General features: G+C 45.2%; 7 protein-coding genes across 7 annotated transcripts; 3 read left to right on the top strand and 4 right to left on the bottom strand.

Annotated features, from left to right (window-relative positions):
* Positions 1–1,100: 1,100 nt before the first annotated feature.
* Positions 1,101–1,824, bottom strand: C8R40DRAFT_1040687 (uncharacterized protein; the record flags this gene model as incomplete). Its single annotated transcript, XM_046223933.1, has 2 exons — positions 1,101–1,499; positions 1,558–1,824. Coding segments are annotated over 2 exons (666 nt in total), but the record flags the coding sequence as incomplete, so codon positions are not given.
* A 3,742-nt stretch (positions 1,825–5,566) lies between these two features.
* Positions 5,567–6,384, bottom strand: C8R40DRAFT_69839 (uncharacterized protein). Its single transcript, XM_046235905.1, has 3 exons — positions 6,199–6,384; positions 6,082–6,128; positions 5,567–5,956 (listed from the first exon to the last, which is right to left on the bottom strand). Exons 1-3 carry the CDS (start codon positions 6,336–6,338, stop codon positions 5,649–5,651), a joined length of 495 nt encoding a protein of 164 aa, XP_046088396.1. The 5' UTR covers positions 6,339–6,384; the 3' UTR covers positions 5,567–5,648.
* A 24-nt stretch (positions 6,385–6,408) lies between these two features.
* Positions 6,409–8,323, bottom strand: C8R40DRAFT_1271603 (uncharacterized protein; the record flags this gene model as incomplete). The annotated part of the gene is made up of 6 exons (XM_046234055.1): positions 6,409–6,523; positions 6,563–6,607; positions 7,586–7,855; positions 7,918–8,085; positions 8,124–8,216; positions 8,267–8,323. The coding sequence occupies 6 exons, from the start codon at positions 8,321–8,323 to the stop codon at positions 6,497–6,499; spliced, it is 660 nt and encodes a 219-aa protein (XP_046088395.1). The 3' UTR covers positions 6,409–6,496.
* A 757-nt stretch (positions 8,324–9,080) lies between these two features.
* Positions 9,081–11,669, top strand: C8R40DRAFT_1168641 (uncharacterized protein; the record flags this gene model as incomplete). The annotated part of the gene is made up of 3 exons (XM_046231220.1): positions 9,081–9,306; positions 9,362–9,463; positions 9,514–11,669. The coding sequence occupies 3 exons, from the start codon at positions 9,081–9,083 to the stop codon at positions 11,667–11,669; spliced, it is 2,484 nt and encodes an 827-aa protein (XP_046088394.1).
* Positions 11,670–12,085: 416 nt separating this feature from the next.
* Positions 12,086–12,387, top strand: C8R40DRAFT_1168640 (uncharacterized protein; the record flags this gene model as incomplete). The annotated part of the gene is made up of 2 exons (XM_046231219.1): positions 12,086–12,148; positions 12,199–12,387. 2 exons carry the CDS (start codon positions 12,086–12,088, stop codon positions 12,385–12,387), a joined length of 252 nt encoding a protein of 83 aa, XP_046088393.1.
* Positions 12,388–12,453: 66 nt separating this feature from the next.
* Positions 12,454–12,747, top strand: C8R40DRAFT_1040869 (uncharacterized protein; the record flags this gene model as incomplete). The annotated part of the gene is made up of 1 exon (XM_046223952.1): positions 12,454–12,747. One exon carries the CDS (start codon positions 12,454–12,456, stop codon positions 12,745–12,747), a length of 294 nt encoding a protein of 97 aa, XP_046088392.1.
* Positions 12,748–15,081: 2,334 nt separating this feature from the next.
* C8R40DRAFT_1040743 (uncharacterized protein) lies at positions 15,082–15,503 on the bottom strand (the record flags this gene model as incomplete). Its single annotated transcript, XM_046223938.1, has 2 exons — positions 15,082–15,384; positions 15,441–15,503. Coding segments are annotated over 2 exons (366 nt in total), but the record flags the coding sequence as incomplete, so codon positions are not given.
* Between the last annotated feature and the right edge of the window lie 2,231 nt (positions 15,504–17,734).

The raw sequence follows: 17,734 nt of genomic DNA, 5'->3' as shown, positions 1-17,734 counted from the left end.
GCGATTGACAGACTTCTTCGTACTGCAAATCTAAGTTCGCCATCCTGCTTGAATATGAACTTGATTTGTCCCGCTACCCACTCAAACTGTTTGTTTCCACCAGGGTAGAAGCAGATGAAGGAGTTACCCTTTCCCGGTGCTGACGGAATTCCATAATATTTTCCATGACCTGCGTGCACCCGACTGTAGCATTCAAGGCTTCTTGTACTGAGCAATGAAATCAATTCTGGGGGAGTTGCCACTCGGAATTGTGAGGGTTCAGAATCCTCTGACATATCCTCTTCGCATTCCTCCCAGTGAGCATAGGTTCTATTGTCTTTGTTCAAACCAAAGGCCTTGTCAAGGAGCTGGCGTAGAACTTTCAACAGAGGAGGGCAGTTAGGACGTAATAGCCAACGGCGGAATGCAGAGCCTTTGCAGAAAGAGTGGAGTAAGGTGCTTTCGAATTCACCTATAGAAACATGATGAGAGGAGATATGAGGATGCAAGGTATCAACTGTCGCACCAATTTTATGGTTAATTGTGATGTTCCTCAATCGAGATATCAAACGCTCTCCAGGGAAACACCAAAAGTTATGTACCGGTCCGAAGAGATCCATGTAATCATAGATATGGAAACTAACATGATGACTAGGAAGGATCCATCCAGGGAAATTATGTTTCAGGCCAAGTATATGACACCGAAGATATTCGCGGAAATTCAACCGATCTTGAAGCCGTGATTTGTGCTTGGTCATTGCTATTAAAGCACAAGTGAGGTATAATGAAGTATCCAGAACTGAGCCCATGTCCTTAGCATCAGATGCTGCAAGAGGAGAGAGAACCTGCCACATGCTCAGCAATGCCAGTGGCAGGAAGATAGCAAATAGTCTTCGCCAGTTATCTGCCTTTGGTGTTCCAGCTCTTGGAAGCCCTATATACTCTGAAGGCTTAGAAATCCAGGAAGGAACAGTCACCTCTTGTATGACCTGCCTAACACGCTCAAGAACAGCAGGCGAGTCAACTGGTGTCCAGGAGAAAGCATCTAATGGCTGTGTCATGCGCTGCCGAAAATATACAGTCAGATGGGAAAGAGGAAAGGAAACATATACACAGCTTACCCAGTCAATCAGTTGATAGATTAGAATCCGTTTGACATCTCGTCTAGGTAGTTGCAAGGGGACTCGATTGAGGTCTGCGCAAACATATAGCAATGCATCAACACCTTCAACGTTCAGACCCTTGGCTAGTTTCTCTTTCCCCACACTGCTATTGTCGCACGGCGCCCACAGCAGTTGATGGATATGACCAACACCTGTCGCAGAGTGCCAATTCATTCTCCTTGCTGTATCCTGCATCATTCTTTTCCGCTCAGTATCGGTCAGTGTATGACAAGCGACATTGCCATGAAATGCAAGAGATAGGACAGGAGACGCCCAAGGTGCTCGAGGAGGAGCAAACATAGTGGGTGTGAAGTGTGGCCAGACAAAAGCGTGATCTTCGTGAATGTCATGCAACCGCTACGATGAGTTTGTTAGAAGATTATGTCAATTTTAATGAGACCCATCCTATAGCTACCCATTCAATGAGTGTCTCTATCATGTCATCTTTCGTAATGTCACTCTTTGTTATCATCTCCTTTCTCACAATTCCACCCGAGATTTGGACGGGGAACACCATAAGGTCATTACAGACATACAGTAAAGCCCCCCACTTCTTGCTCTTCAGCCTCGATCGTAGTTGCGCTTGCAGCAAGTCTGTAGAAGGCCGCAATGAGGATAGAAGATGATGTATATCGATCAATTCCCGCTTATAAGTATCGATCTCGACCAAAAGGTTCAACATTCGTTGGTGGCGAAAATGCTGCAAATCATTTGAAAGGTGCTCCCACTCCAGCACTGCAGTAACAAGATCTTCTTCAGCAGTGTCAGTTGGTGTGATAGGGGCGGAATTCACAAGAGATAGTGGAGGAGGGGGCGTAAATTGGTAATAATGTGCTATCGAGGACACGGGCGTTGTATCTTTGTTCTTGGGCTCCCTTGTGCTGCAAGGGTTGTCTAAGCGTAGCGCATCGCAAAAGAAGTTTCCAAATATATTTTTTAGAGCATGCATGGGATCGATGGACACCTGTTTCGAGGGACTATAATAAGGCAATCGCCAGAATTCCGAGAAGCGCACCCCATACAGATGCTCTACTCTTTCACGCTCAGCACGGCTCTCCGCATCCCGCCATTTTTCTGCACCTTCACGAAGGTACTCGTCATCAATTGCCTCCCAGTCCTCATAATTCACCGAATTAAGGTAGGCTTTGTGCCACGTTTGACAGGTCGCACAGTATGTATGTGAGCCTATGTCAATCAAGCCAGCAAAGGGATGTGATGCTTTAGCATCCATGGAGATATTGGCCAGAACTACACGATGCGTGCGCTCGTATGGTGTTTCTTGGTTGTCTGATGAAGCACATTGAATACCCCTAGTGTACGCAACTAGCATCTCATCTATGACCGGTCGTAGATAGTGGTTGTACGCCCCTGCTCTAGCATCAGGTTCTCGGGGACCCTGTATGACTCCGGGAACATAGACATAAGCCTGATCTTCCCGTATTTCTAGGGGAAGGTTGAGACAGCTCATTGACATAATTCCTGTCGAGTTGTGTTTGCCACCATGCAAATTCCCCTCAATGTTGAAGAAGTCCGCGTGGAGCTTGAAGAACCACCGGCCTTCCTTCTCTCTTTCACGTACGAAGAATTTCCCATCCGGTCCCCTTAGCTCAAAATAGAACCGTCCATCGCAGGCACTTCCTTTGTCTTCCGGAGGTTGCTCATCTGAAATCTGCGCGCAAAATGCGTCACCGTATTGAGCAATTCCTGGAAGAGCAATGAAGCGACCAAACCAATTCAGGAAAGAATAGACCTCGAAAGTCTTTATGGGATTCCCACTGTCTAGCAGCAAAGATTCGCTGCAGGGTTCTGCAAGAGCCATTGGGCGATGTGTGCATTTCGAAGGATACGTTGGTCTGGGAGAGTTATCGGAAAATACGGGTGGATGTGTATAGCTGCATTGTGGACAAACTGCGTATATGGTGGTCTCGACGTCAAGATTGAATTTTCGCTCCAGCTGCCGGATGTCTTCGGGTATGTCAGAAAGCGTTTTACTCTGGAGGTCTGTAGTCCCCTCTGGTTGTAACAGTCCATAACTCATCGCAAAAATTTTAATTCCTTTGAGAAAAAAACTAGAGACCGTACGCCCGACACCTTCTAAAAGTCGCAGCGTTAACACGAGTGTATAAGCAACGAGTGTTGCTGTTGTATAATTTGAAGAGATATCAAGTACAGCTACATCTGTGAGACTGATCAGGAAGTTGACTTATTCAAAATATGGCCACGACGTACTATTGTCAAGTCTCAAAGGGCTATTGTCGGGATATGATTCGCGCCAGACTGAAACACATTTCCTAACGTCTTCAAGAACCGCATTCGCCTCTGCAACTTCTGAACGGACTGCGTCGCGTGTAGCTGCTTTTCTTAAGTCCGATGACGTGGCCCGTACTGCACGCTCCGCCCTTCCGAGTACATTCTGGATTACATTTAGTTCTGAGGATGGCGACAATCCGTGAAGAGCCGAAAGATGATTTTGCATGTCCTTCTGAAGGGATCGTATGCGTAACGAAGCGTCGATAACCGAACGATGCCTTAGTCTAGGATCATTGAAAACGTCCGCGAGTGTCGCGTCATTTTGAGAAGCAGGACTGCCAATCTATAACCAAGTATTAAGAGTTTGTCATAAGATGCGAGCATTGATCTCTTACATGTACAGTTTCCTGAATAGTTTCAACAATGGCTTCCAGAGCTGATGGGTCAAGCGGGGTGAACTCTAGGGAGTCTCTATCCAAGATAATCTGAGCCATAACGGACAAGCCAAAGTTCGAGGTGTCGATCGTAAAATGGTTCAGAGAGTTTTGAGTTGCCGAATTGAGACCGGATGTTGGCACTGAAATCGAGGAATTCTCGTCTGCGCTAGGAACTGGAAGATCGATCACTGAGTCATTTTGCCGATTGACGCTGCCATTAGCTGTTCCGGATCCAGAGTCCGGACAGGCTGCGGGAGTTGAAGCGACCTGAATCGTGGAGCTTGTGCTTGTGCCAAAATCGAAGGAACCATTGTTGGATGAGTTTTGCTGAAGAAAATTCTGGAATGCAAGTCGCTGGCCATTACGAGATTGTACACGGTTTGCTGAAGGCGTCAGAAATAGAGAAGGTTCGGAATCTATAGAATGCGAGGTATCAGGCCGGGTGACAGAAGAAGAGGCAGGAGGATAAGCGAGGGTATCTGTATCGGTATCCGCAGGACTAGTAGTACTAGTATTAATGAGAGGCATTGGTCGACGTTTTTCTATGCCGAATATGTCTTCGAATGCTTTCCTTTTCCGTGCCATGGCCCCTGATAAAAGTTGATAAAAGTTGGTTTTGATTTGCACGTTCAAGCTCAAGCTGGCTGATCGTAGTAATTAATACTATGGCTACATGTAGCCGCCCTAAGCTTTTTGGGCGGCTACGAGCTGGGCGCTTAGAGTTAATTGGTTTCGCGAAACGGGAAATAGAAAAAATCGCAGGCGCGCAATGTGAAAGTTATCTTATGGGAAAGATATCCTTTATCTTAAGGGAAAGATATTCTTTATCTTATGGGAAAGATATTCTTTATCTTATGGGAAAGATATTCTTTATCTTATGGGAAAGATATTCTTTATCTTAAGGGAAAGATATCCTTGATCTTAGGGGAAAGATATCATTTATCTTATGGGAAAGACATCCTTTATCTTAGGGGAAATATGATCATTCTCTTAAGATATATAGGATATAGATCAAACGGGAATCATACAAAATATCAGGCGTGAAATCTAATCAATTGCGCCGGGGAAAGATAATTAATTGCTTAGGGGAATTCGGCTATTGCTCCTGAAATTTCCCTTTATATTTCTCGGCCGGGAAAAGCTGGGTCGTCACATGTGACTATCGACAGCCGTATCGATGTCGTCTGTGATAAGCTCTCGACCGTCCTCGGCTACCAATGTCGAGACGGATAACAATGTTTCAGAACGTGAAGGGGTCATAGATGTTGGTAATGTGGGTAAGAATAGCGGTTGCGGGGGATGAAAAGGTGTTGGGTCCTGTTGTTGTTCATGGTCTCCCTTACCGCTATTCCAATTAGTCGCACTTGCCGACCCAGTATGCCTCTCTGATCTCGATAATCCAAACCCTGCATATGGTTGATACTTAGTATTACCGGTCTCATCTCTTTTATTTGTTGGATGCGCAAAGCTTTGAGAAATATCTCTGCTCTCGACAAATGGCTCAATCGTTAGTTCGTGATTGTGCAATTGCTGTATACTGTGATAGGTCATCGGAGGCGTGGACGGTCGCGTCAGAGCCCCAGAAGGGTCGAATTGAGATTGAACCATGTAACCCTTTTGAAGACGTGCCCAGAGTGTTTTGTTACGCTTGTTCAGGAGCTGTCCAAAATCTGATCATCACTTGAAGTATTATGGACTCAAAATTGTACGCACTAGTAGTAATACTAATAAGGCTAATAGAGATGCCCACGATGGCACCAGTGCTAATTCCAACGCTACGAGAGTCACAATCACCTGGACATAATATGAAATCTGTAACTCACTTAGTATCATTTGATGTAGGAGTGACAACCTCCTCTCCTTTCCACACCTGCGCTTGGTAAATCCCAAAACAATTCTGTGTGTTTGAATCTCTGGTTCGCCTTGTGATATCAGTAGCATTGCTAACTCCATGATTGATGATGGGCACTGTGTGTTCCCCGGGCCCCAAATTATCTGCATAGTAAAGAATAGCCGTGCTTGTGATTCTGTTGGCGGAGAAGGCGCGGGGAGATGATCCGTCCAAAGCGACAGAATATGATGAAGTAAAGTTGGGTCCTATAGGGCCGGATAATGAGATGGCTTGACCTAGCAAGTCGAATTGATTGTTTTGGCAAATAGGAGAGCTTCTAAGGTAATGCTAACCCTGAGAAAGAGAAACGCTGCGTCAATACTGTATACTTAGTGCTTAACACTGAGCAGCAACAGCTCACGCACTTCAAATGTGAAGTTCATCGAAGCTCCAATAGAAGATGTAGTCCTTTGAAAAGAGATCAACGTCTCATTAGTCGACGCGAAGCACATAGCATAAGGAACATTCTTTTACTCACCGTCCATTCGAACTCTCGGAATTTCTTCGCCAGGCGGCCGTAGGTGCCCAGGAGAATTCAGACATGTTGTCGTTGTACGTTATGGATGGCGGACTGTTATCAAATGAAGAAGGATCGCTGGACGACGATGCATTTCCCATTCCCGAGGTCCAAGAGATCTGCAAGATAATCAGACCAATTTCATAACCGGGCAATGGCGCGAGTGTATAAAGGACCCCTGTTTATGGTAGGGGACGTTGGTTCCAGATTCGGTCAAAAATCGACCTGATTTGGCATGTATGTTGGTAAAATTTTTCGGTCAAGAATGAATGATTCGGGCTGGAGCCTTGGCACAAATTTCGGTCAAAATTAGTCAGGTTTTGACCACTTGTGCAGTGTGAATGTATGAATTCTGGCCTATTCTGGCATACTGTGATAGATCCAGAGTCCTTGGTTCAAAATTTAGAACTGAGCTCAGAAAACCATTTCCACTGCATTTCGTGAATTTCGAGACATCACTAAGCGTGGGCGCCAAAGAATGTCTGGATCTAAAATTCGGTCAAATTTGGGGTCCGTCGTGAGGTCAGTTGCAAAATTCGGTCAAAATTGGAGGATTTCATGAAAAAAACTTTCGGTCAAAATCAAGCTCATTTGGAAGGCCAAGGAACCAACCTCCCCTACCATAAACAAGGATATATAGATAGATATCGAGTTCAACGTGCATGTGGCGAAAACTTGCTTGATTTACCCCTAGGGACAGAGGTGAATGATTACTACTCGGTATTGAACGTTGAACTTGACAGGATCGTCTAGGTCAGGATGAGCTCTCCGTTTCTTGGTGTATACCTTGACTATTGCGAGTTCTTCCCATATCCTGGAGACCAGGTAATCCAAACTGATATAAAGCAGAAATGTTAGAAGGTTCGGAGTTTACTTCGTAGATATAAATTGTGCTCGCTTTGAACCCATTTCGCAACTAATCACTCTAGACTGGGGTGCGAGCGATTTTGTCTACTTGTTCGAGGCTAACGGAGTCAATTTTATGGTATCCATCTGAGCCATACGAGCAGAGGTTTGGTGATCAAGAAAGGCGGGTGACGAACAGATACAAGGGTCGTATTTTCGGTTTCCTGTAAGCGGCAGAAATCAAATCGGGATCTCTGCCGAAGTCCCAGGAGAACACACCTATAAGGACATCGATCAATTCATCTGTGGTAATCTAAGGTGTGATTTAGAGAAAATATGGGAGACTGAAGCTCGAACGCTCACATCTTCCCGAATCATGACGTCGCAATTGTGAACAACACGTAGATCGCATCGAGTTATTGTGTAAGATATTTCGTGACGTGATCCACCAGTTGTCCTTGAATACTACATCGGGTTTACTCTTGTTCAATCGGATACTTACCACGAAATTATCAGGTTCGCTCTCAATGAGATAAGTCAATCTCGTACTCGCAAAGTCCCATTCTCCATTCGCGCAGGCCAGCAATGCCTCGTTGATGCTTTTCATGCCCTCAGTAGCGTCAGGACTCTGCTCGACAAACGAAAAATGTGTTTTAGCTTTTTGTATATATCGGCCCTGGAGATAGATTCGCGCCAACGCAGATCGTAGTGCCGATGTTGGCTCTGATTGATTGCATAAGGACTCCAATGGTTTCGTGGATGCACCAAAATCCTTGAGTGGTAACGCGAGAAACAAATCAGTAGTGCATAATAAGTGGAACGAGGGGCACGCACTCTCATTTCGCATAACTGGGACGCAATGATCAAAGAAACCCTCGCTCCACGTTTTTTCCACATCGAATTTATCGTTGGGTCTGATTTCGGAGCCTTTCTTGCCTTGAGCTTACACTTTCTCAATAACGCATTGTGCGCGTCAAGGTAGCCCATATGATCCCAGCCCAACTTTTCAAATAACCATGATTCGCCTCTGGAGCTTTGACGGCGTTCAAGACAGAAAAAAGGTTGCTACATTCAACAGAGGTTTGGTTGAAGAGGCGTAGTCGTGAGAGGCATGCTAGACGAAGATACCATAACTAATTCAATCATTGAATTGGGGAGCACAGAAACGATTAGTATAACTCACGCCTAACACCAAAGCCAAATCTTCTGGGTCGGTAGTGACTAGTCGATCGCGCGCCATCCTAGCTAATGCTCTCTAGCTGTTGGTTAGCTGAGCAAAATTAGAGATACGAACTTGTCTCGGAACAATGTTACTCACCACGAGCGTATGAAAGTTGTTGTTTTGCCATTCTCCAGAAATGTCTCGCATTGGACGTCTCTCCGGTGGATGTATGTAATTGTTCAGCAACGTAGTTAATGGATCAGTCTGTGAGAGTTATGGATTACAGAGAATGCAACGATGAAAGAGAAAGTTTACATTTAGTATGGGCAGAAACATAGTAGGCAGCACAAGTCCAGGGAGATGTATCTCTGGTGCGTCTTGTTCTTCGCTTTCAGTAGGCGATGGAGGTCCATTTTTGATCAGATTCTGTTGACTGAATGATTGAGTGGGAGTAGCCACAGAAAGTTCTTGCTTTCGTTTAGCGTGAGCTTCTGGTTCCTCGTCTGAAGCATCGGATCTGATTCGGAATCAATGAGAAATGGATCAGGGACTTCAGGCTCGATATAGACATTTGGCGTAGTAGATAGTATAGACTCTGAATGGTCATTGTCATTGTCCGAGAGTTCTGATCTTGCGCTACTGTTGTTTTCCATGATGAAAGGGAGGTGAAGTGAAATTACGGCGCTAAAATTAATTAAATAATATTAATACAGATTTTTCCCATTCGATTCTCTCAGGATTCTAATTTCTTTTGCCATCTGCCATCTGCTGCTATCTGCTGCTATCTGCTATCTATGCGCTTTGATATCTTTCTCTAATTAATATTTCCTTCATCATGCGTAGATTTGTCAATGTCAAACATGAGCTTCCTCCGAATCCGGTGTTCAGAGAGATTGGGCGTTCGGACGGTGACCGGGACACCTGGCCCAAAAACACGACACGAATTGTCGATTCAGATGGGCAGGTCAACTACATGCAATATGTGCCTTCTGATGAGGGAATAGCCATAAATTGGCGTGTGCAAGTCGGTCAAGCACTGGCTAATGCCTTCAATTGGCCCAGTAAGTTCCCTATCTCAAGTCTTCCAGTTGTAGAATATTCATTTGTGACTCGCAGAGGGCTTTAACTATGTGCTAGAAGACTGGCCTGCCAATTATCGAATGTTCATACACCACAAGGGACCTGTCTCAAACCCCCGGAAAGACGTTTATCTATTTGGTATGTTTTACTCGAACAGGAAGGTTAGAATGGGTGTTAACGTATCTTAGGATCGACAAACTCCCCAAAATTCCGCTCCGTACCAGAACTTATACCGCATGCTATATGGCTCTCCAATGATATGAAGGGAAAGTGTCAATGCAAATACTGCTCAAAAACCAAACAACGAGAGATTACCTCTAACATGGGAGAACGAGGAATCATCGAAAAAATGTCCCCCGGGCCTTCGAGCTCACCTTCCCAAGCTTCGTTACCGGAACGTAGACCACGGCTGGAGGGAAGCGCACTTCGAAACCAAGCCGTGTATGCTGCCGTTCATAAAGCCAAATTGAGAAAGCCTTCGACCTTCGTCGTTCCCAAACATCACGCACCCGTTGAAAAGGTCACTGGTCTGGAAGCTGCACTTCATGATAACACTGCTTTCCTACTCAGGCGGTGGTACAGGATTGATGAGCTTGTTTGGGTTGAGCTAAAGTCGCCGATCGCCGGACCCAAAGGAAACGGCGATGTGATTAATGCTTGGCCAGCTATAGTAGAAGACTCGTGGACACGTTTCAACTCTTCTGAAAAATCTGAAGATAGTATTACTCCATCAAAGAATGGCTCATACCCCGATTACGATCCCGAAACCCCCCCTCAGACAGTCACCCATTATAACAAGTACAAATTGAGATTGCTAGCCACATCGTGTTCTATGATGGCGCGAGACCACCAAGTTCTGCCTTATCAAGCCTACCTGCCGCCGACGGAACTCATTTACGCTCTCCAAGACGTCCCGCTTTCCAAAATCAGGCTCGATACAGAATACACAACGAACTTTACTCCGGTCATTACTGAAAATCCCGAAGAGACTGTCTCTCCACCTCCTTCGTTCGAGGATAGTATAGGCCCGTATGCACTTGCTATTCAGATTGGCTCCCAAATTGCAGGATTCTGGGGTCTCACGGGCGATTCGGACTTCAAGTTTTCCTTCAAAAGTGACGCGCCCCCGCCGCCGTCTGGTCCTTCGATTTCTAGCTCTGCCGGGTATACACTCCAAGATGCCATCGTCGCCGCCAGTAATAGCAATGCTTATAACGCCGGCCCTCAGACATCTTATGAATCCTCTGATATATCTGGAAACCGGTATATGACAGTGGAGGAATTGAACCGAACGAAAGCCACGACGCTTGGTGCACCTAAAGCCGTAGGTCATACCTTTACGCAGAAGAATTTCCATGGCTTGTGGTGGGGTGCCGAAAGAATTTGGACCGGAGATCTCTTACGATTGAAGATAGGCCGAAATGCAATTGCAAGAGACGGAGCACCTCACATTTTAGCCCCATCACCCGCCGGTCCCAGTGCGCTTTTACATAGTGCGCAGAATGGTGACAATCTGGATCCAAAGGAACTTGGTGCACGCTCACGGGGTGTCTTCATGCGGCTAGATGCGTTGTTCACGGTAGAGGTTGGGGAGGGACGAAAGCGTAACGAGTGTAGAGCTGCCGGGATGTTATATGAACTTGCAGATATTGACTGGGTTAATCCTTCAGAAGACACAGCGAAAGAAACCTCCTCGACGCCATTAGGAACTGGTAGTACTATCTTCGCTGAAGCTTCCAATGGGATGTCAAACGCGCTTCCCCAGCACTCTTCATTAAAGCCTATAGCCCTCCCCAATCCAAACCCTGCCATTCCTATAGCCGAAACTGGCCCACAGATGCTTTCAGAAATTCTTCCTCGCTCTTCCGTACCTGAAGTAAATGGTGTACACAAACCACCGATCCCGGTTTCTCACTACAATCTCCCTCAGCCTCCCACTGGGTTCAAATTCCGTCCTATCCTCGATCCGGGGTACGAGGCTGTATTTAGTCTTACCCTGTTAAGTGGACGATACTACCCTGGCATCCTCGGACATCCTCTTCTTATGGAAGCCATTCATCAAGCACTCACACCGGAAGGAAAGATTGATCCTCAGACTAGCCATCTGTGGGCACTGGAAGGTCTGGAGCCTGGATTCTCCAACTCCATGGATCCTATAAGATATAAGAAGGACAGGCTCAGGATGGTTGTCGATGCAGAGGTCAATGCAAGGGCGCAGCTAACAGAACACTTTAGTTCTGATTCAGAGCAGGCTGATGGAGATGTATCGATGGAGATTGGTAATGCAGAACAGAGCATGGAGGTTGATCCAGTACCAAATGACCAAATGCAGGTGGATTCATAATTGCAGAGTGTGCAACTTACTTTTTTTGCTTTGGGCTATGTATATATGATTCCATTCCACTCATCGAAACCGATTGAGTCTACCGTGATGTTAATTCTACAGCATTCTTGAACGCCCCCAGTAACGCGCTCATCTGAATATTCTCACTGCATCAGGAACTGTAATCATATATAGACAACATAGGATGGATTCATTTTGACAGGATCATGTTATTGGTGGATACCTTTCAATAACTTGAGACCCTATGTACATTGTACATACACAGACTCAAACTGGAGGTAGGTTGATAGGTTGAACGCGTTGACGCGCGCGTCACGAGAAATATTTTTCCCAATGCGGCGTTTTCTTTCTCACAGGCATCAACGATCAACGCCGCGTTGCTCAGAAATTTCTGCATCTCTACATAGATGCCGGCCATGTCGTCCATTGAGCTCATCAACCCTCAAGCAGAAAGCGTTGGACGGGCTCCTGCTCTTCAGGTGAACCTTCTTTTCCGTGAAAACTGTCCACAGCCTCACAATGAAGTCAGGTCAATACCAATACCAATAGAGCGATGGCCTTGCCAATGTCGTCATCCTACCGCTGCCAGGCCTGTATTCCCAACTTTCGCATTGAACATCGGATTCTACTAGCTATTCACATCGAATCCGCTCTGGACGGACGTTCAGTAGGAAATCCGTTGCGCTATCAACCTCAACCCTCTTCCTTCTCTCAGTGATCCCTCCCTGCCTGCAAATATCCGTTACTCTCTACTCTTATTATCCGCCAAGGAAGGGTATCTGTTATGGAGGCTGGAACCAAACCAAATCGACGATTACCGGAACAACATCGTAAAGGTGGTCTCCCTATCGGGTCTGTTGGAATTAAACGGCTAGACGGTTTCTTCGATTATCTTTTCAACGTTTGTTTTCCTAAAGATCATCCAGTCAATACCGGTGGTGTTCCGGAAGGATTGAAGCCCGTTGAGTTCAGCCAAACGGATGTTTCTGAGGTTGAGCCATTTCATGATCCCGATGCTCATGTGGCGAACCCTACTGGGTACATAGCCAAGAATTTAGCGCATTCTGGAAGTTCTTAGTGCGTGTTTTAGATGACTTCAAAGATACACCTACTCACTTTCCCGAGTAGCGGCTCTCAGTCAAGGGCCTATGGTTTCGTGTCTATGCATCCCGAGGGTGCCATATTGATGCTACCAGACGGTAGCACACATATTGATTTTGAGAATAAAAAGATTTTTCGCCCATACGCCACTCGTAACGCTCATCGTTGGTTCACCTACGTTGAAGACGCTCTGAAGACTTGTCCCTTTACATAATTACAGTCTTCTTCTTTCGGCGTCGCATCCTTTTGCAATGTATAAAAGCAGGAATTCAGCCTTGAGTTCAGTATCAATGGACACACACATATGCATTCGTGGTCGAAGCACCACTATGCCGAGTCACGATCTGGACCAAGGCTTCCTCCGGAAGATCCAACTGGCAGTGACCGACCAGTAAATCAGAGTATCTTCCTTCGAGGATTCAAGATCAACAAGCGGAAGACTTCCAAATGGTTCATTCTCTCAAGGATGGAACGTCTGGGATACAGCATCTCATGCGGATGGGCATAGTCGTCTCTCTGACCCTCAGAGAAAGGTGCAAGAGAATGTGAAGGTTGAACATGTTCTAAGTACTACCGCCGTGCGTTTTTGTTTCCCCATCAGTTGATGACTTACCAACAACAAACACAAATCTCATCTCGGCCTTATCATCCCTGTGACTCGATCAATACATCAGCAAATGCCGGAAAAACTGGCAACTGTTACCGGCTGTTTTAGACTTTTTCACTGGCTCACCCAAATCTTTTTCTTAATGGTGTTTGAGTACATACCTATACTATGTAATGAAGTAGCTGAATTAAGTGTTATATACCTGAAAATTATCTACAAGTATGTTCAGGAGCATCTAAACTCATTTGCCACCTTGGTGACTCGAACTCTGATTGAACTGGCAGAAATTTCGACTTGACTGGTTACTGGTGAACTTTTGGGCTTTTTGGGTTGCTGCAAGTCTCGGCAAGTCCAAAACAGTTCGGACCAGTAATTCCGGATATTACTGATGTAAGCGCATGCTATCGGGCTAGATCGGCCAATGATAGTCCGCGGAAGTTCCGCATCGTCTTTTTGTTTTATGGCCCCGTTCCCCATTGGCCTCGATGCGCAAAATTGATGCCTTATTGTTTAAGACCAAGCAAAAAAGGCCTAAGAAAGCAGAAGAAAGCCCGCTCATATCAGCTAATATCCTTCTTATTGTCTATGTGTCTTCCAAGGCACGACTATAGCCCAAAACGACAACGCTAAAACACAATTAGAGACATCGCTCTGCAAAAGAGAGTGGTATAAAACCCTCAGCTATTCTTGGAAACCCTCATCAGGTACCCATTTGACCTACCAGCCCCTTCCGAGTTTACCCACCACTCCGCTCACCTTCAAACACTTGAACTCGAGAAATGGACGCCTTCACTGCTCTTGCTTCTTATTTCGCCGCATCCCCTATCGAGACGACTTCGCTTCCTGCAGACGAGGAAAGCGGTAGCGGCGCGAACAGCTCATGCGTAATCGCATGAACAACGAGCTCACTATCATGCTTATGATTCGCATATTTTTGTGAGTAATGTCCCATTCACACCCTTGCTCACACATCAATACTTTCAGACACGAAACACCCTTTATATCAACAATGACGCTTTGTACATCAGTAATATCCGGAATTACTGGTCCGAACTGTTTTGGACTTGCCGAGACTTGCAGCAACCCAAAAAGCCCAAAAGTTCACCAGTAACCAGTCAAGTCGAAATTTCTGCCAGTTCAATCAGAGTTCGAGTCACCAAGGTGGCAAATGAGTTTAGATGCTCCTGAACATACTTGTAGATAATTTTCAGGTATATAACACTTAATTCAGCTACTTCATTACATAGTATAGGTATGTACTCAAACACCATTAAGAAAAAGATTTGGGTGAGCTAGTGAAAAAGTCTAAAACAGCCGGTAACAGTTGCCAGTTTTTCCGGCATTTGCTGATGTACGCTCTACTTATAGCGACTTTGGGCCTCCACATTTGTATATTTATCCACTTCGACATTCGTATTATCTGTCCTTTTTGGACAGACACCCTGTTGGGATTTCTGGAAGTACTCGGAAGAGCGTCCGTAGAAGGGAAACGGGGCTTGGAAGGAGAAGAAGAGAATACTTGAAGCTTGCACCAGTCGACGAGAATCCATTAATATCACAATCTAGTGTACTTAACAATTCTTTCGCTCAAAAGGAGCTAAGTTGTCTGATTGAACCTGATTGAACCTATTGAAGCAACTACAGATTTCAGAACAGCAGATTTCCACACACATAGCTTTACATTCCTTAATTTATATTTCTCTTTTACTGCTTTGCCATATTGAGTACTACTCGTCCCGCAATAGTACCATTCATCATCCCATCGTAGACATCTTTCAGGTCTGCCAACGGTCTGTTCACAAAATGCACATTCACCAGACCCCTAGCAGCGATATCGATCGCTTCTATAGCATCTTGTCTGTTGCCGACATAAGAACCGCAGATAGTAATGGACTTGAACACGGTGAAGAATATGGATGCAGACAAAGTTGCAGAACCGGGAAGCCCGTTGCACATGAGAACACCTCCTGGACGGAGATATTCGACGGCTTGCTCGTATCCTTCGGACTGAGGAAACCAAGTTTAGATGACTGAAGTAACAGGAAGATGATAAAACAACTCACAGAAGAAGCAGCAACAAGGGCCGAATGAGCACCCAATCCGTCAGTAGCATCTAGCACTTGCTTGACGGGCCACTAGCATTTGCAGTACCACCTGCAGTGACAGTCACTGCATGGTCACTGCAGTGCATCTGCATGCACCTGCATCACACTTATGGCATATAAATGCTGGCATTTATATGTATTTTGTCTAATCATGTTCTGTTATTTTGAGTTCATATTTGCCGCATGTTCAACTATTTCAGGATATGTCTATGCACATTGAGTTGATATATTGCTTGGTTTACAGAATTATGTAAATCCTATATGCTTAGTTATGTATGTCACATGCACTTCATTGTACTCACCCATCCATATTATTTGCAAAACCTGTGTGATCATGACAGTTAGGGTACTAGCTGTGAAAGCAATTTCTAGAAATCACTTCAATGCTGGGGAAGTGTAGTCAGTTTCTTAGACAAAAATCTAGGATGTACAGATGCATCTGCATGCTCCTACCCATCTGCAAAACCTGTATTTTTGGCTAAGGGTCTGAAAGTGGTCGAGAGCACTTCCCAGCAGTGAAAGCACCCAGAGCATGTTGCTTTTGGTGCTTTCAGTGCTGGGATCTGCTGGGATCTGCTCTCAGCCCTTACCCGAATATCCAGGTTTTGCAGATGCCTTTTGAATGCATTCACCTGGACTGTAACTGCACACATCCGCATTGTGACTGCATGCAACTGCACTGTAACTGCACACATTTGCACCTTACCTGCACTGTGCCTGCATCAGCCTGCACCTTACCTGCACTGTTACTGCATTCACCTGCATTGTTCCTGCACTTACTTGCAGTCTCACTGTGAGGAATAGGGCTCTGTACCTTTGCATTGAAATCATTGGGGACTGAAATCCTGCATTCAATCACAAGGCTCTGAGTGTCTCTATACACTACAAGTATTTTCAATACCTTTGGAAAATCATTGAGCCACCAATATTGTGAAGCTACTATCCCCCTATAATTCTCACAAATTAGGCACTATTGGCACTGAAATGTGGAGTTTATTCTGGTTTATTTGTGGATAGTTAAGATTATGAAGGGGAGGAAGTTACATTGATTTTGGCCAATAGTTCTGGAACATCATATAAAAGGCAAGGAGGCATGATGGAAATGTTCTTGCAATCTCATGGCATTGTCAGATTTAGGTTGAAGAACCTAACCAAGAGACACAGAGCCAAGAGGTGAGGGAGATTCAGATCGGGGGTACTTATGTTGCCACGCGAAAGGCCCTGACCAAGCCCAAGCCGAGCTGCACGGCATCCTATGACGGTTCGAGAGGCCATAAAGCTTGTTCAAAATCTTCGAATACCTGTGTTTGTGTCACTTATTGATGATATCCAACTACTTAGGTACAGTCTGGAAGGTATATGTGAGCTTGAAGGGCGTTTGAGACACTTCTGCAAATAGACCCTGCCTGGACTCTCAATTCATTTTGGGGGGGGGGGTCGTGAGAATCATGTACCCGATCTGAATCTCCCTCACCTCTTGCACAGAGCCATGTATAAACACTGGTCAAGGAGTTAAGAAAACAACTTAAACTGTAGGACATCTGCAAAACCTGTATTTTCGGCTAAGGGTCTGAAAGCAGTCGAGAGCACTTCCCAGCAGTGAAAGCACCCAGAGCATGTTGCTTTCAGTACTTTCAGCACTGGGATCTGCTGGGATCCGCTCTCAGCCCTTAGCCGAATATCCAGGTTTTGCAGATGGAGATACTTGATATACAAAAACTTTGATTTGAAAATTCTAGAGGATGGTATGTGTGTTGTTATACATTCATTTTTTGCTTTTTGGAGTTCTCCTTGGCCAAATTGTCATCATTTATCCACCACTTTTGAAATATCCACCCAAATTATTGATGGTGGAATTCGAAATTCTACCAGCTTTGTGAACACCAGCTGGTATCATAATGTAGTACAAGAGGATATTACTTACAAAGCTGAAATTCTAATGATACAAGATACAGAAAACCTGCATTGAGAATTAATGCCAAGAAGCCTGGCAGCGGACCCGACAGAATAATGAGATCACTATCCAATTTCAACCAAACATGCGATTGCAGGCCACTGCACCACCGTGCATGGCAGAAACTTGGCTCCTTTTTTGAGGGTTATTAAATACTAGGCTCCACTGCTGTGGACCACACCTTGCTTGGGTCATGTTCTCAACACCACTTCATTTTACTAGCTGACATCTATACCTATTATGTTACAAGTATGTTTCGTTCCAACTTCCACTGCCAAATACCCATTTCTGATCATGG

The sequence above is a fragment of the Lentinula edodes genome (genome assembly GCF_021015755.1).
Source record: "Lentinula edodes strain Le(Bin) 0899 ss11 chromosome Unknown C8R40scaffold_10, whole genome shotgun sequence".
Classification (NCBI taxonomy): Eukaryota; Fungi; Basidiomycota; class Agaricomycetes; order Agaricales; family Omphalotaceae; genus Lentinula; species Lentinula edodes.
The sequence above is the reverse complement of the archived record's forward strand: the minus strand, read 5'-3'. Positions and strand labels throughout refer to the sequence as shown.